At 33.6% G+C, this 24,217-nt stretch overlaps 2 protein-coding genes across 4 annotated transcripts; both read left to right on the top strand.

The window, feature by feature from the left end:
• The first annotated feature begins 1,172 nt into the window (after window positions 1–1,172).
• On the top strand, window positions 1,173–2,440 carry LOC141389535 (protein BCCIP homolog). The gene is made up of 3 exons (XM_073961150.1): window positions 1,173–1,407; window positions 1,479–1,605; window positions 1,668–2,440. The coding sequence occupies exons 1-3, from the start codon at window positions 1,291–1,293 to the stop codon at window positions 2,300–2,302; spliced, it is 879 nt and encodes a 292-aa protein (XP_073817251.1). The 5' UTR covers window positions 1,173–1,290; the 3' UTR covers window positions 2,303–2,440.
• Window positions 2,441–3,496: 1,056 nt separating this feature from the next.
• Dip-B (Dipeptidase B) lies at window positions 3,497–22,164 on the top strand. Of its 3 annotated transcripts, none has more exons than XM_073961149.1 (6): window positions 3,497–3,742; window positions 4,898–5,287; window positions 14,931–15,303; window positions 15,378–15,519; window positions 20,945–21,285; window positions 21,349–22,164. In XM_073961149.1, the coding sequence occupies exons 2-6, from the start codon at window positions 5,274–5,276 to the stop codon at window positions 21,997–21,999; spliced, it is 1,521 nt and encodes a 506-aa protein (XP_073817250.1). In that variant the 5' UTR covers window positions 3,497–3,742; window positions 4,898–5,273; the 3' UTR covers window positions 22,000–22,164. The 3 variants fall into 3 exon arrangements, with proteins under 3 accessions (XP_073817250.1, XP_073817248.1, XP_073817249.1); XM_073961148.1 differs by lacking the exon at window positions 3,497–3,742 and adding an exon at window positions 4,760–4,840; XM_073961147.1 differs by lacking the exon at window positions 3,497–3,742 and having other exon boundaries at window positions 4,684–5,287.
• Window positions 22,165–24,217: the final 2,053 nt, after the last annotated feature.

The following is a 24,217-nucleotide window of genomic DNA, read 5'->3' as shown; positions in this document are numbered from 1 at the left end:
ATTTTATATAAAACATATGTATGTACATACATAGAACAAAATATATTTTATATATCGAATTGAGATGTTTCATTTGTTTATGCCGTATAAGGACTCAGTAATAGAGATGTTTGCTTATCCTAGCAATAACATCGGCTGGATTTCCTATTACAGCAAATATGTTGTTTTCTGCCGTACTGCCTCACCATCGGCTTTCTTGATTTGTTTCTAGTGGTTTTTATTCATTAATGTTGATAAGTTTCATTATACATACATATGTTCCCACAACATCCCCGAAGGGACAAGGGAGACTTCTCTCATATCAATGAGTGCAGGCCGATTCATATTGGCTCAATGATATGGGACCTACTTTTTTATCGCCGAGTCCGAACGGCGTGTTTTACGACACCACCTGTAGAGAAGTTTTTCAAGGCTGAAATACTCAGGAAATGTCGCCAGCATTACTGAGGGGGAATTTTGCCACCGTTGCAAATTTGATGTTGCTTGGCCTGGGATTCGAACCGCAGACCTTCTGAGTGCAAGTCGGACGTGCTAACCATTGCATCACGGTGGCCCCCAAATGTGTAATATGTGTATATATGTTACAAATAGCCAGTGAGCGCTTGCTGAGACCAAATTTCAAATTTCATTATGAGCCGTGGATTTTATCTTTTCTTCGCATATATTTGGTTAATTGAAAATTGTGATTCAATGTGCCCATCTGAAATTAACCATGAATTATTAGTATTTCTGGATATTTAGATGCAGTGATACTTACCACTCTCAACATTTTTGAAGAAAAGTACCACGTGGAATAATTATTGATGTTAGTTTAATTAGTTTTTAATTCATTTATTGAATTTACATATATGTATTTGTATTTCATTAAACCAATATTTATGAGACTTCAAAGCATATGGATATTTTATATTTTTGTTTACAATTTTCAAAAATGAAGTTGACACTAGTATTACGTACAACAACAAATTTCTATGTGGTTGTTGTATCGATTGTTGTACAACAACACTTGCTTTTACCTGTAATAATTGTACCATGCATCTACCCAGGTAATTGTGCCATCGTGCAAACGGGGTTTCATCTTCTGTCAAATGTTATTCGCCGTTGCAACTACCTTCTTAATTGTGCCTTGATATAACCTATGCAAAAGCTAAATGCTAAACATGAGAAAAAACGTGTTGAACAAAATATAAACAACAGCTGACATACAAAACGTGTTTGTGTTTTCAAACAATTGACAAGTTGCTTTATTTTTTTGTACAGTATTGGAAATATTTTTACTAAATCTTAAAAATGTCAGCAAGCAAACGTAAAAATCTAAATGCAATGGAAGAAGATCCCAGTGATTCAGATTCTGAAACTTCTAGCGAAGATGATGGTCCCCATCCTGATGCCTATACGGGAAATGAGGTACAATTGTTTTGTTTTCATATCACTTTGAGTTAGTACATATAAAACTAAAATCTTAATTGAATATTTAGGAAGTGCAAATTGATTTTGAAGGGCGGGCTCCCATTGATCCAGATTGCCATGGTATATCGCAGTTATTGCAAAGAGTTTTTCTTAAGGCCCACGTTAATACCATGCAAATGGCAGATATGATAATTGGTAAGTAAAAACTACACTTTTCTGACATTGATCAGTGACATTATTGGTTCTTTTAATTTTAGCCCAAAACTTTGTTGGCAGCGTAATTTGTCAATGTGACGATGGTATGGAAAGTGATGCCGATGATATGTGTGAAGATGGTACCATATTTGGTATTACTACAGTCCTGAATATTACAGCCAAAAAAGATTCTCCTTGCATTGAACAATTTCGTTCTTTTGTTGTACAAAAAGCCGAGAAACACGCTCCAGATTCTGTTCTTAAACATTTCCGTGATGTACTGGGCAATGAAGCTAGACCAATTGGTTATTTGATTAACGAACGTTTTATAAATATACCAGCCCAGATATCAGTACCATTATTGGAAAGTCTTTACAAGGAAATTAATGCAGCTAAACAAAAAGGAATGCCATTCAATTTTGTCTACTTTCTGATGATTATTAAATTTTATCGTAAGGAGGCGAAAAAGGGCAAACCAAAAGAAGATACATATACAAATGCTGAAGAAGAACTTATTGCGACAAATGCAGTGAATTCATTTGAATATTCTGTGGCTGATGAATGTGATATGGGAATGTCAGGCGATTGGTTGGAAGGTGATGCTAGTTTGACACCTTATCGTAAAGTTGTTTTATTCGATGCAAAGACTTTACCGGCACTAATATTGGATATTCAAAAATATATTAATGGAGAATAGAAGGGAGAGTATATGAGTATATTGAGAGTACATAAAATATGTATGTACATTGAATATTGGATATTCAAAGAGACGTATGTATTTTTTTAATTTTTAACGTTTTAAAATAAAGTGAAATTACATTGTAAAGTCTAAGTTGTAATTTGGGCATATTATTTATTTAATTTTTTTTTTCTATAGAGAGTGTATGAAATGAGGATGAAATCAGTGCCTCAATCCCAGTTACATACGATAGTGGTATGAGGCTTGTGTTGTTGTAAAAGTTCGGTTGTACTCGGGAACTCTTTTCAGGAGGTTGCTAAATTGAAACAAAAGGAATATGTTCCACTTCAGTAGGATGTAATCAAAATCAATAAAAATCAATAGATTCGTAGGAGCGGACGAGCCTACATCACTGAGGGGTAAAAATTTCGATGTTTCCTGGCCTGGGAATCGAACCCGAGACCTTTAGAGTGCAAACCATTGTACCATTGGCACCCAATGGTATGCAATAGGAATAGGGAATTGCGTGTCCCTCCGGAAGGAAGTCCGGACTGGGGCGGCTTAGTTGAAGACAGAACGACCAACGACCTCATACGTCGCTATCAACGTCTGCTTATCTCTTATCTTTTTATTCGTCGTTAACTTTCCGAAAAACATCGTTAATTACAGAAATTATAAGCATTTTAATTTTACCGACATTTGTCGGTAACTCAAAAAATGGGTTAGAGAATCACACTACTGGTCGCTGTATGTGGGTCGATAAGGTTCTTTTGATTATGAAAAGTGGAGATACTCCTGTTATAGACGAAAATATCTCTCTGCGTATGGGCTTCTCTTGTAAGGACACAGTAGACATTGTGGAGATTGAGATTTGGAAATTGTAGTGCAGTCATCTGCACCGAAAGCACAATTTGTGTGAGAACATTTTATTAATTTTACCAAACCTTTATATAATTTGGAATTAGCCATAATGTACACAGAGCTGAAACCGACTTAACTTTATTATTTTTTTAATATGGTTACTTAGTCATTGACAAACATTGCAAAAATTAGGTTAAGTTACAGTTCTAATATATGCAGAGATGTTAATGACTTTGACTACACAAATTCAAAGATAACGTAGGCTTAAAAACGTTTAACTCTATTTACCTATAATTACCTCAAATAATAATTAAGGTACATATATGGTCTGTTCCTTTATTTTTAAAAATTGTAAAAGTGTCAATAGTAGCAAAAGTTTTTAACTGCTCTCATATCAATTGTATCAACTAAAGCCATGTTTATATTATAGCCTTTTTCAGGGTTAACCTTTTTTATGAGGATTTATTTGAAATATAAACAATGGAATGGACATTTGAAACGCAGTGGGTGTGTTTAATCCGGTTATATATAAACGCGGGGTATAAAGGAGAAAAAAGTTGTAAAACTTGAAGATTCTTGAACGTAAAGGAACAGAGGGTTAGACTACTTTTGACAATAAACATAATATATTCTATATTATTGTTATTTTTAGTTTCAATTTAATTTTTTGACCGATTTGTGGCCAAAAAGTTAACATTATCCTAAAGTAAATCAATTTTAACTTTAACTTTTTTGTTTTTTTAAATTTGAAAACAAGAAATATGAGGTTAGGCTGGCTTACTTCAAAAAAATAAGTTAACATTTCCTTTAAAATCAAACTTTTAGCTAGTCTAACATATAGTTTTAAAATTGATATTTTTAAATGTATGTACCTATATGATGATCTCTCTATTCCTTTTCGAGCTAGAGCGAACACAAAACTAGGTACTATTTTTCAACTAACAAATTCCGAAAGTACAGTCGAAATCGTTTATAACGTCGGTCAAGGGACCGACGGAATTCGTCGCTATAACCGATATGTTGTTATAAGCGATAGGGCTATAAAGGGCCTCAGAGGTTAGGGACTTTTGGATATGGTCGTTATAACCGATATGACGTTATAAACGACGACGTTATAAGCGATTTCGACTGTACTCCAAAAAGATGTGTACCATGGTATTAGTATTATTAAGGCCGCCATCAGACCATCTGCTTTTTCACGTGTATGACATCAGCTGTTCTGTATATTAGTATACCCAAAGTGACAACATACATGTGGAAAAGCAGATGGTCGATGGCCGCCTAATTATTATTATTGTTATTATTAAAACATGATGTGCACTTTCAGATTAATAAATCTACTAACAAAGATTTCTTGAAAAAAAAAACATGAAAAATTGACTTTTGGGGGCACAACCCCTTAGTCCCGGTCGACAATAACGCGATTTCAATGAAATAATTTCATGAATTCAGTCGTTCTTAGATCTAGTAATTATATGAAATTGCTGTAGTGTGGAACTCGATCTAAGAACGCTTAATTTCATGAAGTTATTCCATTGAAATCGCTCTAGTGTGAACCGGAACTTAATAACATAGTACAAAATATTTAGTACCTACTCTCTGTTAAATCAGCTGATTTTGTTTTTTTATCAGCAACCGGCAATTTTACACATTTCAGTCGTCATTTCCATAGAACGTGTTTGCCAAATAAATATTGTGAAAAAAAGTGAACAAAAGATACAAACAACAAACTAATCGGTTTGTTTTTTTCAGCTCCAACAAAGAAATTACTCACTTGCCCTGTCAGTTGAATTGCATTACAACTTGTTATCAGTAACTTAAGTAACTTACAACTGTCCTAGTATAAAGGCAGAGTAGGCAGATTGTTTTGGCCATTCGATAACGTGTATTGAGAGCGGGTTCTTCGTACGAACATTTGCTATCTGCCAGCCAGAGACCAAGTCAGCAGCTAGCATACATATACAATCTAAAGAAAGAAAAAAATTCACATCACTGCAATTTCACTTCCAGTTAGTTGCCCGCTGTTATTAGATTCATTCAGTGGCTGATACGGAACCTGCCCGCACATTTCGATTTCGGTTACGGTTGCATTTCAGCAGATCAAGTGAGAGGTCTTCAAAAACAAAAAATGGGACTGGACAAGTAAGTATAAAAACATTTTGTGCTACCAAATGTTTTATATAATTTAAAAGCAAGAGAAAACAACCAAACATTCACTACTAACCCCAATTGGCCAATTGGATTTTTTGTTGTAGTTAGAATAACTTGTTTTAAATGGAAATGTGAGAGCACATAGCTAAAAAGCAATGACATCCAATTGTTTTTACTTCTTGTTATAAATGCAAAAATATTAGAAGAAACAAAAGTAATGGAATGTGGACGAATAAATTGTGAAAACTGTGTGAATATTAAAAAAACTGTTTTTAAAAGATTATAGTGTGAATATTAATTAAGTTACAAATTGGTGTAGTGACAATGAATTTTTATAACGGATGCAAAAATTGGGCTCATAACTCAATGTCTTTTAATGGTTTAATAATAAACCATTGACCTCGTTTGCAAAAGACATTGTTTCAATTTAATTATATTTTTTTCGGGGATTCTGGGATGTAGCCCCTATATAATAATGACACCTCATAATTGATTAATGTTTTACTACATATTTTGAAATAGGATTTATATATTTTTAAATGTTTCACTATTTTGAAATAGATTTACCCCCTGTTTTTGTAACCATGTATTTTTTGTTCGTTCGTCTATATTCGTAATAATTTTGGCATCCATAGCTCAGCCTCTAGATGACATACAGGCCTAATTCTACGTAGACACGTTCTATATAGTTAAGAATTCCTCATTCAAAAATCAGCGTTCCACATTTGCGCTAAGGCGAGTAAATCGATCTACAAAATTTGACAATTCGTGTGACAACAATAACTTTTTTTACAAAAACAGGGGGTTAGTCTTTAGAAAAAACTTATCTATCTGTCTGACAGGCTTGTGTGCTCTTCGCACATCGTAATATTCCTTCCAAACATAGAACAAAGAATACCTAGGTCAACTTCTACTTGCACCTCCCACTCATAAGTTCATATATTATTCGATTAAGTATGGTTGAAGGGGTGATCATTGATTGCTATTAAACTTTTACCACAGGTAGCCACACGATTATATGTTTATACCCTCAGCCTTTATGCTAGCAAGGGGATATAAATACACATTTATACCATGAGCCTTTAGACTAACGAGGGTATGATACAAATGTGCCCATTCGAAATAATGGTTTTAGTCCACACATGTTTTGGACGAAATATGTTTCTGACAATTTGAAGTCGATTTAAAATGGTGCATATGAACGAATTAATTGATTTGGTTCAAAATTTGTTCAGTTTCGAATATGGACTATATTCGTTAATCTCCCACACAAAATTTCAATTCAATTCAAAATTTTTCGCACAAGTACAGTTTAAGAAAGGATATGCCTCAGATCGTTTTCAATATTTGTTAGCAGGTTATGCTCGCAACACCTATTGCAGAAGTAAATTTATTTCTCGGCCAAGCCCATACTTAGCGTAAAGGCTGTTTTATTTAGACAGTCTATACTTTCGAGTAAAGGGTCCCAAAAGTTGTATAAGTTTAGAAATTTTAAATTTGTATGGCCGGTATGCCTTGTGGACACGCGTTCAACGGTATATATATATATATTTTGTTTTTGATGGTGCATACTTCCTGATTTTATTTATAGAACTTTTAGGAACAATAGGATAAAAGGTTGTCAAACTTTGAAATAGTGTGATTTCAGAAAAACAGGAAGACCTTAATCAAATTATAAACAAATCTGTTTTTTTAGCTCCGTGTAGAAAGTTATGTAGTTTTCCTATTTTAAAGGGTATTTCATGTTTGTGTCGGAAGAACTGTCTATTATTATAGTATTTTAGAAACTAATACACTGAGAAAGATTTTAAATATTAAAGAAATAAGGTTGATAGTTATCAGAGGGCTATTACTGTGTACCCTGATTGATAGTCAATTATGTTAAATATACAATTTGTACAAATTTGTACAAGTTCAGTAACTTCTTGTAATCAGCTAAGGTCTTTTGCATTGTACTGTAGAGTAAACGAACAACATCCAGTAACAATTTGTACAAATTTTGAGTAAACGAACACACATATAGTCTGGTATTCTTATTTCCATATAAAACGGTAATTCGTCCAAATATATAGAGTTTATAGACCTATCATTTATTTCCCTACGGTTCAAAGTTTTCTAATAGTTTTCTTATGTTAAAGTGTATTGGAAGCATATGCCGATTAACTTTTAATCGAGTTCCAAAATTAATTACCACTTTTAATGAAACCATTTATTCTACATTTTCTGTGAAAAAAATTACCAATGAATACCCCGTAAATTCAATTTTTTAAGCCGAATAATTAAAAATAAATAAAACTACAAAAGCGTGCCAAATTGATCAAAACAGTTGTAAGTCGTCATGTCTCTGTATGTACATTTTAGCAGTGGGTAATTTAATTCACAAACATTTTGTAGTGTTTCTACATACATAGCTACATACGTACTTTGACTTGGGCATTTATTGATTCATAGTTTTTTTCTTGTTTCTTTTATTTCATTTTTTGCGAAATTTCTTTTGAATATTACAGATTGTGGCAGTACTCATATTTCCTTATTTAAAGTCAAGGTTAATTTTGTTTATATTTTGTAAATGAATGACAACAAGTGTTACAGAATATGGCAATAAAATAAATTAATAGCCATATAAAAATATATAATTTAATCATTCTGTTATCGGGCAAGTTGATGATTCTATGCACATATGTGCATACATATACATATATGGGGATTTCTGAGTGAAATCGTACACTTTTTAGAAAGAGGTTTTTGATTTCCTTTAATTTTTGCTGAGTTGATGCTGCTCATCAGGAAACATTTTAGTATATATTCCGATTTTTTTACTAACGGTTGCGGAGAAATCGCGCCTTAAAAAAAGTCGAATTCTGTAAAAACTATGTGCGAAGATATACTCATATTTTCTTTAATATTGGTCCAAATAAAAAAAAAACATTTTTTGTATTTTTTATTATTTTGTCAGCTATCTAATAAAATATAGAAAAAAATTGCACAGTGGGATTGAATGTAATTTTCGGGATTTATTATTTGAAATGAATTTTTATCAATGATTGTACTCTATATACTAAAATATTTTGCTGATGACATCAAAAACAGCTTTTTGAAAAAGTGTTCGATTTCACTCAGAAATTCCCATATGTATTTTATTACTAAAAATGGGTGAAACGCTCCATGTTTATTCATAAGTTGTTCTAATAAATACAGGTAATTTCCCTTATTTTAAGGGTTAAGTGTAAAACGTTTCTCGAGAACAATGGTACAATCATTATTATTACAATGTAGATTATTGTACCATGATAGAGAACGATATTAATTTTGTTTACATATGTATACACATGTCCGTATATTTGCATTATTCTCTATTTTATAACAATAAAATGGGTGAAACCCCATCCATGTTTATTTATAATTTCTTATGAATAATAAAGGTATTTTCCCTTATTTTAAAGGTTAAGTGAAAAATGTTTTATGAGCGCAATTATATATTTTTTGGTTCCTGTATAATTTTATGTGCATTTGAATTTTTGAATTATACTCTAATTTTCCTGGTTAAAGTAGACTACGTGAGAAGTGCATAACAAATTGTTGTTGACATAACAATGAATGAGTTCATTGACTTCACCATTGCTGTTGGAGTCGATGTAACTCTGTATGTTCAAATATGCGAAGAGGTTATATTTGAATTTTTCATAAGTACTTTCTACCAGCAACTTATTTGTATAAAAATTATTTAGTGTTTTATTCAAACGATTTGCATAAATCCATGCAATTCCAACATAACAGTAGTGGTCTATTTAAGGTGTTTTTAGGGTTTCAGTTTAATTTATTTTCCATCCAATCTTGTTTTTATTTGCCTTCTTATTTGAATAAAATGTTTTCCATTGGAACTACAATTGAGGTCACTACTGTTGTGCCTTAATTATAAAAAACGACACATGATCGATTGAAAAGGTTGACGTCAAGGTTCATACTTGGTTATAATAATTATTTGGCTTTTCGATATTTCAATCAGAGCACAGTTATTTAATTTCTTGAGATTTATTCTTGAATCCTCGGCCTGATATTCAAAGCCCGTCACAGTGCAGGTCCACTTCCCCAGATAAAGAGTGTGTACCAAGTTTTTCTTTGCCTAACAGCTTTCTTAGTTAACCTTGTGGATTTCTTACTGACAGGCGGTTGGGATTTTAATGCTCTCCTTACGTTGTGGTAGTTTTGATGCTATATTGTCATCATCCCAAAGTCTATCTGTATCCTTTTATTTCTCATTAATTTTCGTCAATTGAGAATCATCAGAAAATCGTCAACGATTTTTCCAAAGAGATACATTCGATTCATTCATTCATTCCTGCTAAAAAAATAATTCCTGCAAAAAATTTCGGGAAATATAGTGTTCCATGTATAAGTTGATTTTTAGTTTTAATTTTTATGGAACGTCCCCTGCAAACATTCAAAGTTTTAATCAAAAATCCAGTGTTAGGTTATCTAGTTATGAAAATACATATTCCAATTTTCTATCGCATTTAGCTCTCAGTTCCCAATGGAAAGATATAACTATTTCATCTGCAGGTGATCATACTTGCCGAGGAAACGAGCAAGAAAGCGTTTTAGGAAGATATAATTATGATCATGAAGCCACCTACGAAATCTAAAATTAAAACCAGTAAGGAAAGGATCAAACTCGGGCGGGGCCGACTATATGATACCCTACACCACTGTGAATATGTAAAATATAAATCGGAGCTATATCCAAATCTGAACCGATTTTCACCAAAAGCAATAGCGTTCTTCCTATGGCTAAAAAAATGTAGTCCCCAATTTTCAGCTGAATCGGACAAAAAATGCGACCTGTACGTTGCGAACAAAAATACATGGACAGACGGACGGACAAGCATAAATCGACTTAGAAAGTGGTTATATGTATATTCCCAAAAGGAACTATGGGTCTATTTCGTTTCCTTTTGTATGTTACATACAAATGCACAAAGACATAATACCCCTTACTACAGTGTGGTGTAGGGTATTTAAACCAGAACCGTTTTCACACTTGAAATCAAAGTAATTTGAGAGTAGCATTGTGTAAATATGATAAAACAAAACAAAGAATAGACTATATGGGAACTAGGAAATTGAATGAATTGCCTGAAAATATAAAATCCGCACAAACTGTTTCAAATTTTAAATCAGTTAGTAAAAGATACTTATGCAATACGATGGAAACACTTTTGATGTAAATGAGCTCTTGTATATAGTGTTTTTATTATAATTACTATTATTTATTTCTCTTTATCTTTTTTCTTTAATTTTGAAATCTAAATACAGTCGAAATCGCTTATAACGTCGGTCAAGGGACCCACCAAATTCGGACGCTATAAGCGATAGACGTTATAAACGATATTAATAAAAGAGGTCAAATTATATTATGTATAGTGAATTTCATTGTTTTATTAAGTAAATAAATTAATTCAATTCAATTTTTGCACTTTTTCATTCTATATACGTACGTATAAAATACTTAAAAACAAAATTATTTTTTATAATATATAAGGACATTCAATTCATTCTTCAGCAGATATATTACGTTAATATAGTATATGGTTTTATTTAAGCCTGTTATTTCAGTTTTGGCTTTCTTGGAATTCATAAATTTAAATTTAACTCAGATCTGAGTTTTGAAAGGGTTTCCAAAACACATTCTTTGTTGTAACATCTTCTGAGTATATAATTTTTTAAAGAGTTTCTACTACTACGTTTGCATCTGACATTGGGGGTAATTCCTCAATTTCTTCGTTAGAATTGCCTACATCTAAAATTTCCAATATTATATCGTCGATGGCAACTAATTCATTAATATTTTCTACGTGTTGGGAGAAATGAGAATGGAGACAAATGTCTTCAGAATCGTTCAAATGACCATTAATCCCGCATAAAGGAAACAATTGGCAATGACATCAGACGCAGGCTTCCAGGCTTCATCTAACAATAACACTATATCCAACAAATTTAGTTTTGTACTTTTATCCTTTTCTAGTCTTGCCAGTATAGCGGATATTTTGCGATCCCGGTAATGCGATTTTTTAATGATTTTATTACTCCTTGGTCTATGGATTTAAAACAGATGTGATACTGGGTGGCAAAAAGTCAAGCTTAATTGACTTGAGACCGCCTATATGACAGTCGTAATTCAGTTGCCTAACCCCATCTTCGAACATGTTGTGCATATGTTTGGTGGTTAGTTTTTGTTTGAGATAAAAAAATACATACAACAAAATATTGAGAACAATTTTTTACTTTTCGTACGCTTTGGCGTTTTAACCGATAGCAAAAATCAAATATTTCATAAAAATCCGACGTTAAAACCGATATGACGCTATAAGCGATGACGTTATAAGGGGAGTACACACTATCAATCAAAAATGACAGCCAACCTACTTTTAGGACAATTTTCCGGCAAATAACAACTTTTATTTAGCGAAAAACCTTTTAAATGCAATATATACGGTATTATTTAGATATTACAAAAGAAATTTTTCAGTTAGGCTTTGATATTCACAAAATAGACCTCGATGACTGTCAGTTTTGCTTGTCAATGTGTACTATACAATAAGCGATATTTATTTGTGTGGAATATAAAGGGCAGATATGACGTTATAAACGACGACGTTATAAGCGAATTCGACTGTAGTTTTAATAAAATTAATTGTATGATGCTCAGACATTTGCCAACTTCCTCTACAACGCCACCTGGGCACTGCACAGTGCACTAATAACTAATAATTTTAAAGGAAAAGGTGTAGATTCCTAAAATTTTGCACGAATGTTTCTTATATTAGTGGACAGTGTGGGGCTCAAATTGGGCTACATAGACCCGCGGTTTCCTGTAGCGCTCATGTAACGGTGGCTGCCGTTTTTACGTTTTACATTCATTTTTCAATCGATTTTGATGCAAATTGGTATATTGAGTTTTCAGCGGATAGAAAACTTATGTACAAAATATTTTCATATACGATAGGTAATAGCCCCCCAATTGCCGGGTTCCCTCATATTGGGTATTTTAAAGGTTAAAGACAAAAATTGCAGCCGATTTTGATGCAAATGTAAATTTTAAGATGTTAGTGAATAAAAAACCTCCTCACACAAAAGCTGTCAACATATGTAGGTCCACTTCTGGGTGAAGCCCCACAAACCTACACATCTATTAAGGAGTAAAATGTCAATATTTTTTGTTTTCATTTGTATCTATAATGTTTATTGGTCCATTCAGCCGGTCTGTACCATTAATTTTGTTAATAATGTCTTTCAGATGAAGTTCAAGTCTGCACTGCATTACAATTTTTAACGTATTTTGGTATTTACACCGCAGCATCTAAAAATGTTGCACTATATGTAAATCACCAACATTTAGAGGTCAAAGCTATGAATAATTGCGAGAGGTTTCTTAATTTTACAGAAATTATCATTGTTAGAATTAGTGACTCCATTTCTTCAAAACACAGTCCACAATGGCGTTCATTGTCGCGTTTACCTTCCACCTTTGGGAAATGCAACTGAATGAAATTCCCGAAGTCTTTTTAGAAAATCTTGAATATCTCCAAAGACCGCGCGATACCGCAGCAGGTTTATAGCTTTGCGAACAGAGGAGAATCCAATCTTACAGATTATATATGTATATCTTAACACGTGAATGTACGGAAATCACTTTTGAAATGTCCACGGAAAATAAAAAAATTATAATTTTGAAAACTTCAAAAAATCACTTCTTTCCGACTAAAATTGCACGAAAACAATAAGGTTTTTTTGCATTTTTTTAAAGTGTAAAATATCATAATTGTTTTGTAAAATATTAAGAAAAATAAATCATGGCATACTGACTTACCATTTGTCCGCGCCACTCTATTTTTTTAATGAATCAAAAATACATTTCTTACAAAAAAAAATTATTAAACAAAAGTGCAACTTTAAGTGCATTTTTTAGTCGTTTCGTGGAGTAAATCGGCAAACTGAGTATGGACCATTTGCAGTGGAGTACTTAGCTAACGAATTCATGTACTTTGAAAATCCCTTAAAGTTCCACTAAACTTCCAAAATTTCGCACTGTGCGCTGAGGCTTTACGTTTTTTTATTTATGAATAAATAAAGAAAAAACAATAGTTATGAACCCTTTTACTTTGTTTTCGTATATCACAAACAAAATCCACAGTGTTGGGTGGTGCATAAGTAAATAAGATAAGAAACAACAATTTATGACATTACAAATCATTCCTTTTATGACATTGTTTAGCAACAATACTGTTAATAATAGATGCAGTTCGTACTGATATGTTCTTTCAAGATATATAATTGTCCATAAATAAAAGTAGTTTAATGAAACTATACAATACAATCCAATACTTTTTTTCGAAAATAAGATTAGGGCGTATTTAAGTGTTATCAATATATAGTTTGTTTGTGCACAACATTCTTTACTGATATCATTTCTGTGTCGTTCAACTTTCGACTGTTTGAATTGTATTTTCATTTACTATGGGGTTTCAGCTCTTTTTAAGATTTTGCATTGCAAGCATTAACTTTTATCTGCAAAGTAATTATAGGCGTCAGTTACTGCAATAGAAATAAAATAATGATAGGTACATATATGCAATCAAACAAAGATAACCGCAATGCATTTAATTTTATAATTGCAATATGAAATCTGTTCACTGCTTTTTTGCTACTTTTGTTGATTACTTTGACACTCTGGCTGTGATATGTGTGAGCACTACTTTCGTTTTGTTTTATGGTCTGATAAGTTTAATCTTTCTAAAATGGTATGAAATCATAAATTTTTCAGTGATAGCTTATCTGAATTTTAAATCGCTGGTTGTTTGTTATTTAATCGAAAACGATGACAGGAATTATTATACTTTAAAAAGAGAACATATGGTTATACTAAGTGAATAGAAGATAATCTAACATGTATTATCCCTAATTCTATATTTCTTCAGATTTTATCTTCTTATATTAACTAAAATATGTACATATTTAAAAGACAGTTATTAGGGATAAAAAATGCTCGTACTGAACATCTACATCCGAGGGGTTTTAGTTGAACACTATAAGTTGTCAAATTTCATTGACCTAAGGAGTTTTGTATTGAAAAAGTGAAGTGAAGCGAAGTTCCACACACCCAACCAATATGCTACGATCGTTTCGCTGGTGGTTTAATTCAGCTCATCAGGCATATCGGATGTGCATGGCTAGAAGACAAAGGCTGAGTTTGATACCTTCTATTTGTACAAACATTATTGCAGATATGAAGTATTTTTGAAGCCTTTTTCTTATCAAGTCAAACTAGTGTCCTGTCTATAACCATTTCTCAATACACACACATGTACAAATCGAAGTGGGGTTTCCTTCACGAATTGTAATGTCTTCCATTTCGGAAGTTTGATATGATGGGTGGCAGCATTGTCGGTTTGTTGGGGAGGACCCAGGTTCAAACCTCAGCCAGGGCAGCCGGGCTCTGCTGTGAATTTTTATATCTTTCAAATAAGACACATTTTCCCCGAAAAAAAAACTTGTGTTTTAGGCATAATAGAAGATAATTTTTTTAATATTTCGCAAACAAATTGTTTAACAACATTTACGTGATTATCTTTTTTAGGTTAATACCATGCACAGTCCAAGTGGCTAAAATGATCCAAAAATCTGGCTGTGATGTTTTGTGCATCATTGACCGTCAAATTCCCAGTGAATTGGTTGAACAATTCAATGAATTCCGTTCATTTGATAAGGCATTTGACAATGTGGTTTCATGCTTCAAATCGCAAAAATTGAATATGCCCGTTGTCTATTCACCCGTTCCAGAATTGAGTGATTATCATGATGTGCGTACCTATCAACAGGCAGCTGCAAAATCCTTGCAACGGGCTATTAAGGCTGGTTTTAAATCGCCATTGTTGTTGATTCCCGAAAGTAAAAAGTTTAGAAACGTTGAGCTATGTACCGTTTTGGGTGCCTTAGAAGAACTCTATGTGGTAAGTAGTAAATATATTTTTATTGAAATCTTTTTATGTATAATTCTTTTGCGTCTGTGTGTGTTTTATTTTAGCCCATTCAATTGCGTGAGGATGTACCAGATAAACGCCAACGTATCAACAATTTGTCTGTTCTCATCTCAAATCCAAAAGCAGAAGAAATTGTTAAAGAAGCATTAGTTTTGGAATCTGGAAGATTTGTTGCTCGTGATATTGGTAAGAATTCACATACTACGACATTTATTATGTCGTTCTGTGAGCACATCTACATTAATATGCCTTTTTGTAACGTAAAATAATGGGTTTGCTGTTCGGTTACAATCTGTTCTCATGAAATATGCCCAAAAGTATGCTTTAAAAGTCCTCGTTCAACCTAGTGCATTCAGACAAAGTACTAACTAAACATAGTTTACATCAGTGTTCACCAGCAACAACAAATTCAACCGCTGCGTTTGTGTTGGGCACACACGCGAGATTATCTATCCCTCTCTAGATAAACATCGTGTGCGTTAATTCATTGCTAAAACAAAGAAGATGATCGGTGGTGAGAGTAACGTTCAAACTCACCACAATTGAGATTGTGTGTGTATACACAGACACGGCTCGCGAGCCCAGTGGTGATTAACACTGATTTAAACCAGTGTTAATCACCACTGGGCTCGCGAGCCGTATCTGTGTGAACACACACAATCTCAATTGTGGTGAGTTTGAACGTTGCTCTCACCACCGATCATCTTCTTTGTTTTAGCACACACAATGTTTATCTAGAGAGGGATAGATAATCTCGTGTGTGTGCCCAACACAAACGCAGCGGTTGAATTTGTTGTTGCTGGTGAACACTGATTTAAACAATTGAGAATTACACGACATACAGAACAAATCCACCACCACCATTGATGTTCGGGGAAAATACGTAGTGTAACTGACAACATTTCAATATGCCTGTCCGTGTACTCGATAATTTGTAATAATTATTACAAATGTTTCGAATTTTGACAGTTGTATAAAGGAATAGTTGCTGAAAAAAGTGTTTCAGCAGCATTTAGTAAGTACGAGGACAAACCTATTAATTGGTGTGTCTTTTTACTTACTAAATGTTGCAGAAACAAATTTTTCAGCAACTTTTATTTTATACAACTGTCAAAATTTGAAACATTTGTAATAATTATTGCAAATTATCGAGTACGCAGACAGGCATATTTACTATATTCAATTTAATTTACTTGACATATAAAATACTTACATTACCGAAATGTTCCTGAAAAATCACTTCTGATATTTTGAAATTATTATTATTATCATTATTATTATTATTATTCATTATTATTATTATTATTATTATTATTATTATTATTATTATTAGGTTTGTCCTTTTACGTACTGAACTTTACTGAACATTGTTTCTTCAGTAATGTTTAGCAACATTTCAATTATACAATTGTCAAAACTTTACTGAAGAAAAAATGTTCAGTAAAGTTCAGTACGTAAAAAGACAAACCAATTGTTATTATTATTATTGTTATTATTATTATTATTATTGTTATTATTGTTATTATTATTATTATTATTATTATTATTATTATTATTATTATTATTATTATTATTATCATTACTTACTTACTTAGTTGGCCCATTACAGAACATTTGTTCCATAGACCGAACTAAGAAAAGATCTCCATTCCTCTCTGTTTTTCGCTTGACTTTTTGGAATACCTCGCCTTTTCATTTCTTCATCCACTTGTATGCTCCATCGAAGCTTAGGCCTGTCGATTCTGCGTGCACCGCCATGTGGCATGTATTCATACGCCTTTTTAGCGGGTTCATCATCGCTCATTCTCATGATATGGCCTAGCCAACGCAATCGTTGCATCTCGATACGTTTAACTATATTCATTTCTTTGTATAGCTTATATAGCTCGTGGTTCATACGACGTCGATATTCACCGTCAACGGAAATCGGCCCGTAGATCTTTCGAAGAATTTTCCTCTCAAACACACCAAGCACTGCCTTATCTGCTTGCGCATGTACCCATGCTTCGGAGCCATACATTAGCACCGGTAGTATCAGCGTTTTGTATAGTGTTATTTTTGTTTGACGAGATGTGGCTTATTACCATTATGATTATTATTATCATTATGATTATTATTATTATTATTATTATTATTATTATTATTATTATTATTATTATTATTATTATTATTATTATTATTATTATTATTATTATTATTATTATTATTATTATTTTTATTATAATTTTGTTTACAATTATAATTAGAAATATCTCTGCTTTTTTGCTATTCAAAGAAGACCGACACAGCTATAAACCAATTGGATCTCATTTTCTACCGAGATTTCCAACTTCCACAGTATATCCCGGACATTTAAATGTTCTGATCGTTGATATAATTAGCTTAGTGTTTTTCGTCGATTTCCGCCAGACTCAGTTTAGCAGATTCTATTTCAATGTCGACAGTTACTGCTCCTCAACTTCTACAATGTGGCACTCTAAAATACTTCCTTAATTAGTTGGACCTATAGATAATATTTGTCCTATAAGCAGAGCTCCGATTTACTCGCGATTGAAAATTTGGGGGGAGGGTGTAAGTTTTTTTGGTTGCAATTCTTTTGGTTGGGGTGGGGCAAGTTTATTTGAGGGTGGGGTAAGTTTTTGTTTGGGTTAAGGAAGGGGGTAATTTGCTCCCCTCAACTTGCTCGAATTCAAGAAGAGTATCACTCGCGAGTGGAATTGTCCATTAGAGCGAGTATTCGGAGCTCTGCCTATAAGTCTAAATAATATTAGATTTCCACTCCTCTCAATATACTTCGTCTTCATTTTATCTCTCAGCTGATATTGTTTGATGTATTTATTACTTTTAGCTTTTGCATCTCGTATGAATTTGCCAGTAGAATGTTGAAGAGATTACACGAAGTGTTCTTATCGTAAACCTCTTATGGTACTAAACTGTTAATATAATGTCGTCTAACAAAGCTGGATAAGCTTTGCGGGAATACCAAATACAGACATGTTCTGGAATACCTTTGAACATACATAGCTGTCGAACTCCCAATTATTTCATTGATCATAGGCTTTAGTTGTTAACACAACATTCCGGACATTGTCTTATGGACAATAGGGAGCCGATTTATGCCCCTATAATTTGGGCATATAGCTTTATCTCTCTTCTTATCAACGGAACATAGAATGATCACGTTCCAAATACCATATCTTATGAGTGTGTCTCCTCCGCTCTTAAAAAGCTCGGCAGTTAACCCATCGGCTCCTGCAGCCTTATTGTTCTTTAGGCGGTCTATTCCTTTTTTCATCTCATTCTGATATGATAGTATATACTCAATACCATGTCTTTGGATCAGATCCAAAATCATTCTGTTTTTATTGCGAAACAAATGTTTCTCCTCTCTTCTTTTGCTTCTTATACCTCTCGTGCGCTCTTCGGTAACAGCATGATACTCCATGTCATGGAGGTCTCTAGTATATAAATATGGATTTTGCGACTGTTTGCACGGACTGGGCGATACTTTGTCCCTGCGCTGCTATATTATCGGAGGAGTGTTTTCGTTAAGCAATTGTGGGCCATTTGAGAGGAATATGCTGTGACTATATGTTGTCAGCCGTTGTTCAACATACGTGTTGTGGCCGTTTGTAGTTTATTTGTTACGTTTCGATCAATTTGGTTTCATGTTTTTGATCTGGTGACAGTCAGGTGCCCTTATAAATGTCCAGTTGCTTAAATCTGGAGCTGCTAACTACTACGTTTTTACGTACAGCTGAGAAGTCAATTAGCCTTATTCCGTTGTCAAATGTTTCATTGTGGAGATGTTTAAACCTCCGACCAACAACAAATCTGCAATTAAACTCGTGTTTTATATCACGGCAGCTATAATACAGTTCGTCACTTTCAGGTGTTGTGTCGTCTTTCCGAATCCATTGAATTTCCTGTTTGGCAGTTACACGGGCTTGTATTTTACAAGTCCATCCGCATACGCAGGTCATGGTTCTTAAAACATTTGCGGGGCCATTAAAAAGTTTGTGGCTTTCTTACCCTTTAAAGCGGTTTGTTTTTATATTTCTTTTTTATAGTATGATGCTTTGTATAGAGGTGGGATTTCTATAAGTGAACGGAACATGTTATATTATTACTAGAGTTGCGTCAATCTAGTTCAATTGAACGACCTAGTTCAATATCTAGTTCAATAGACTCCGGTCGTTTGTATGAACAAACTGCGTATACGAAATATCACACGTTAGTTTTATGTCATTCCGTTTGTAACATATCGAAATATTCATTGGAGACCCTATAAAGTATATATATTCTTGATCAGGGTAAAATTCTAAGTCGATGTAACCATGTCCGTCTTTCCGTCCGTCTGTTGAAATCAAGATACAGCTCGCAATTTTTAAGATAGAGCTTTGAAATTTGGTAAAGAAGTTTCTATTACCCCTAGGGTGTTTGGTATTGCAAATGGACTACATCGGTCCACGTTTTTAAATAGCCCCCATAGAACGGTACCACCCGATTTTCAGTATTTTGAAAATGTTACCTTCATTACCTCCCGATTTCCTGTATTTTGAAGGTTGTAGCCTCAATATTTCTCCGATATTGCTGAAATTTGTATTTAGTCCTCATTTGAGTTATGAAACTTTCCATATGAAATTTGTCGGTATAGGTCCACGCCTTCATATAGCCCCCATAGAACGGTACCTCCCGATTTTCATTTTTTGAAGGTTAACGACCACAACAACAAACAAAATGGCTGAGATTTGATATTTACTCTACGTTGGTAAAACTCTTTCCGACTGAAATTCGTCGTCCACGTTTCGATATAGCCCCCATAGAACGGTACCTCCCGATTTTCATAATTGTGAAGGATGTGACGTTAATATCCCTCCGAAATGACTGAAATTTGTTATTTAGTCTTTAATGGGGTTATAAAATGTTTCAGAAAAGAATTATCAGTATAGGTCCACGTCTTCCTATATCCCCCATAGAAGCGTACCTCGTGATTTACGGTATTTTTTAGGTTTTAACCACATTATCCTACTGAAATATCGTGAATTTGGTATTAAGTCTTCTTTGAGTCTAAAAACTTTACGCCAGAAATTTGTCGGTATAGATCGACGTTTTGATATAGCCCCCATAGAATGGTACCTCCCGAATTTCCGTATTTTGAAGGTTAGCGATATTGTTGTACCGAAATTGCTGAAATTTGGTATTAAGTCTTTTTCATAAACGAAAGGAAACTAATTGTTCCATTTTACTTTAATACCTCCTGGTGTAACAAGTTCGGCCCGGCCGAACTTAAAGCCGTTCTTATTTGTTTGTTTTCCTTGTGTCTTTTACGGTATTGCTATATTGGAATACTTAAATGCACTTTAAATTCAGTTTTATTTTGTGCATTAAGAATGTGGATAATGCACGAATTAATTTGAATTAAGGGAGTTAATGCAAATTAACGCTGCCGTCTGTCTAGGGTATTACGTCCCATTAATAAGATCGAACGATATGTTGTCTTATATTCTCGTATAATACTGAACTAAAGTTTACTGTAGTATAGTATACTGTATACTAAAATAAATAGTTGAACGACCAATAAATTAACCTTTTTTAAATTTTTTTTCAGGTGTTGGAGATCCTGAACGCATGGCACCACCACGTGTTGAAGAATATGTTACCAAACTGTTTGATGGTCTGAAAGTAACAGTTATTAGTGATGTGGATACCATTACCAAGGAATATCCGCTATTCGCTGCCGTTAATCGTGCTGCCAGCTCGGTGAAACGTCATCAAGGGCGTATTATCTTCCTCGAATATGTACCACCACAACCTGCCAAGAAAACCCTCATGTTGGTCGGTAAGGGTGTTACCTATGATACTGGCGGTGCTGACATTAAAGCTGGCGGTATTATGTCTGGTATGTCCCGTGATAAGTGTGGTGCTGCTGCTGTTGCTGGTTTCATGCAGGTTGGTCATATACACATAACTTCCAAATATAAAATTAATAATATTCAATTATTTCTGTTACAGATTGTCAAAGAACAAAAACCTGCTGATGTCCATGTCATTGCTGCCTTGTGTATGGTACGCAACTCTGTCGGTGAAGAGTGTTATGTTGCCGATGAGGTTATCACCTCCAGAGCTGGAGTTCGTGTACGTGTTGGCAACACTGATGCGGAAGGACGTATGTGCATGGCTGATGCTTTGTGTCGTATGAAGGAAATTGCTGTTGCCGAAAATTTGCCTGATGCTCATCTTTTCACAATAGCCACATTGACTGGTCATGCCTGCTTGGCCGCCGGTGAAGGTTACTCCATTGTTATGGATAACAGTGTTGCTCGTGCTGCTGATCATGCACGTAAACTTCAAGATATTGGCACTTCATTCGGTGAACCATTTGAAGTTTCAGTTATTCGTCAAGACGATTTTGATTTCAATACTGGCAAAGTTATTGGCGAAGATATTTTGCAGTGCAATAATGCTGCATCTTCTCGTACACCACGCGGTCATCAAGTGCCGGCTGCCTTCCTTATGCAAACCACTGGTCTGGATAAACATGGTTTGGATTCGACAAAACCATTGAAATATACCCATTTGGATATTGCAGCAAGTGCTGGTGAATATCCAAAACTGCCAACTGCTGCTCCCATTATTGCATTGGCAAAGGCCCATTTATCTTAAAGTGCATCATCATTCATTGCTAACGGTTGTTCAGCAAGTATTTCGTTGTATCTATTATTTTGATTAAAATTGTTTTTTTGCTATTCTTTTTTATGTAATTTAAGTATTATTATTGATTGTTTCAAACAAATAATGAAACCTAAGTAACAACATCACAACCAAAAAGTGTCTTCTTATTTAAATAATATTTGTGGGGGTTGTTTCATAATCGAGGAAACAGAAAAAAATGGTCTGTTTCTCTAAGACGATTCGAATTACTATCAAACTCCTGTTGTTGTAGGAAATGTTTGTTTACTTGGAAATAAAAACAATTCATATTTTTTTCAAAAAACAGAAGTTTGGTAGTAAGTTCGAATCGTCTCAGTGAATGAAAGAAACAGGCTAAAAGAATGCTGCTAACTAACTTTTCATGAATACCAGGCGGCCATAATTTTTAAGGCGCAAAATTGTATCACACCATATGCTTTTTCACATGTATGACATCAGCTGGTCTGTATATTAGTATACCCAAAGTGACAACATACATGTGAAAAAGCATATGGTGTGATATAGCCATTAGTAGTGAGTTAGTAATTTATGTAAATAAAAATAAATAAATTCTCGGAATCTCTAGGATTATTTGACTTAAAATTATACGGGTATGTTCTGATAGACACTTCACCTCTCGTGTAAAGTGAGAGGGAAATTTTTTCCCAGCCTTACGCTTATTTTTTGAGTATTTTATGGACGGAACTCTTCTTTTTAAATATGCTAATGAATCTTAGCCCCAAGAAATTCTCAGAAAATTAGAGTAGATGTGGTGAACACAATTCTTGAGGCATCGAGTGAGAGGTTAAGTGTGTCTCAGAACATACCCGATAAGTCATTATCATGTGAATAAGCCCTATTAACGTACTCTTTGTCTAGAATCTTCATTCAGTGTAGTAAGTATATTTTTGTATTTAGATTTTACTTTATATCTAAAATATTTTGAAAATTTGTTTTGTTCTATATAAATATGTGACTTGTTCGTATTTCCTTCCATACAACGATGTAGTTCAATTTAGAAATCCTTGAAAACTGATTGAAACTAGTCAAGATCCGCTTATTCCCTGATTATTTCTAGTTATCTGAAATTAGAACAAGAAAGAGAGGAAAATGTTATTTTAGGTGTTTATAAGTACAAACATTTTTAAAAATTACGAAATTATTTATCACTGTCTCACAAAAAAAACTGCACAATTCGAAAATTTCAATTTTTTTCAGAAAACAGAAAAGTTTCTGGCCTAATAATGAAAACTCGAATATTTATCATCAAAAATATGTATTTATTTTCAAAATACTCTCCAGCATGATGATTTATACAATTTTGCATCCGCTCTAACCAATTGTAGAAAAACATATATGCCACTCCAATTGACGTTAACCCGTGTCACGTGTTAACATACTCCGATTGTGCTCAGACTTTGGCTATCTTAAAATCTAACAAAACTAAACACTTTAGGATGGTGCCGCCTAAAAAAAAGTACTAAATGGTACTTAATTTGGTACCATTTGTATTTACGTGAACGGATAGCGGTGGAATCCTGGAATTTGAAATTATACTTATTGTAAGCCTGTTGGATTGAGGAAGGAAAATTCGTACTTATGTTCTAAATTTGGTACAATTTGGGTTTGGTTTAACGGATAGAGCTGGAGTCCTGAAATTCGGAATTAAGATTACCTTTAAAGTGAAGGATTTATGTAGTTTTCGAAAATCTTACTTATGGGTACGAAGAGTACGAAATGGTTCTAAGTGTGGTACAATTTGGAATTGGACGAATCTTGAAGAAGATTTGGAATTACGATTACTGTTATTATTTTGTATTAATGTCAGTGTAGGGTTGAGATATGTCGTCGAAATACGTACCATAAGTATACGAAAAGTACTTAATCGTACTCAATTTGTTGTTGGGTGTAAGGACAGTGCTGGAATCTGTATTTTTTGGATTTAGGGTGAGTATTAGCGTGCAACATTGGTCTTGCTGTTAATGTGTAAGGGTGAGATACGGCTGATCTTTTTGAAAATCGAACATAAGGGGTACGAATATTGATTGAAATTGGTATTAGTGCAACAAAATTTTCAGTGTTCGCTATTTCCATATTATATATTGTTTATTTGTTTTATATATCCTTTCCGCTTACGAAGTAGCGGTCACTTTTTTAACCGTACATAACGAAAATGTGAATAAAAACGGTA

The sequence above is a fragment of the Musca autumnalis genome, unplaced genomic scaffold, assembly GCF_047663935.1.
Source record: "Musca autumnalis isolate F117 unplaced genomic scaffold, ASM4766393v1 scaffold_1, whole genome shotgun sequence".
NCBI lineage: Eukaryota > Metazoa > Arthropoda > Insecta > Diptera > Muscidae > Musca > Musca autumnalis.
The sequence above is the reverse complement of the archived record's forward strand: the minus strand, read 5'-3'. Positions and strand labels throughout refer to the sequence as shown.

Coding starts and splice junctions, on each gene's coding strand:
- LOC141389535 (XM_073961150.1), top strand. CDS start 1,291: ATGTCAGCAAGCAAACGTAAAAATCTAAATGCAATGGAAGAAGATCCC. Junction 1,408..1,478: donor ATGCCTATACGGGAAATGAG/GTACAATTGTTT, acceptor TTGAATATTTAG/GAAGTGCAAATTGATTTTGA. Junction 1,606..1,667: donor AATGGCAGATATGATAATTG/GTAAGTAAAAAC, acceptor TTTTAATTTTAG/CCCAAAACTTTGTTGGCAGC.
- Dip-B (XM_073961149.1), top strand. Junction 15,304..15,377: donor CCTTAGAAGAACTCTATGTG/GTAAGTAGTAAA, acceptor GTTTTATTTTAG/CCCATTCAATTGCGTGAGGA. Junction 21,286..21,348: donor CTGTTGCTGGTTTCATGCAG/GTTGGTCATATA, acceptor TTTCTGTTACAG/ATTGTCAAAGAACAAAAACC.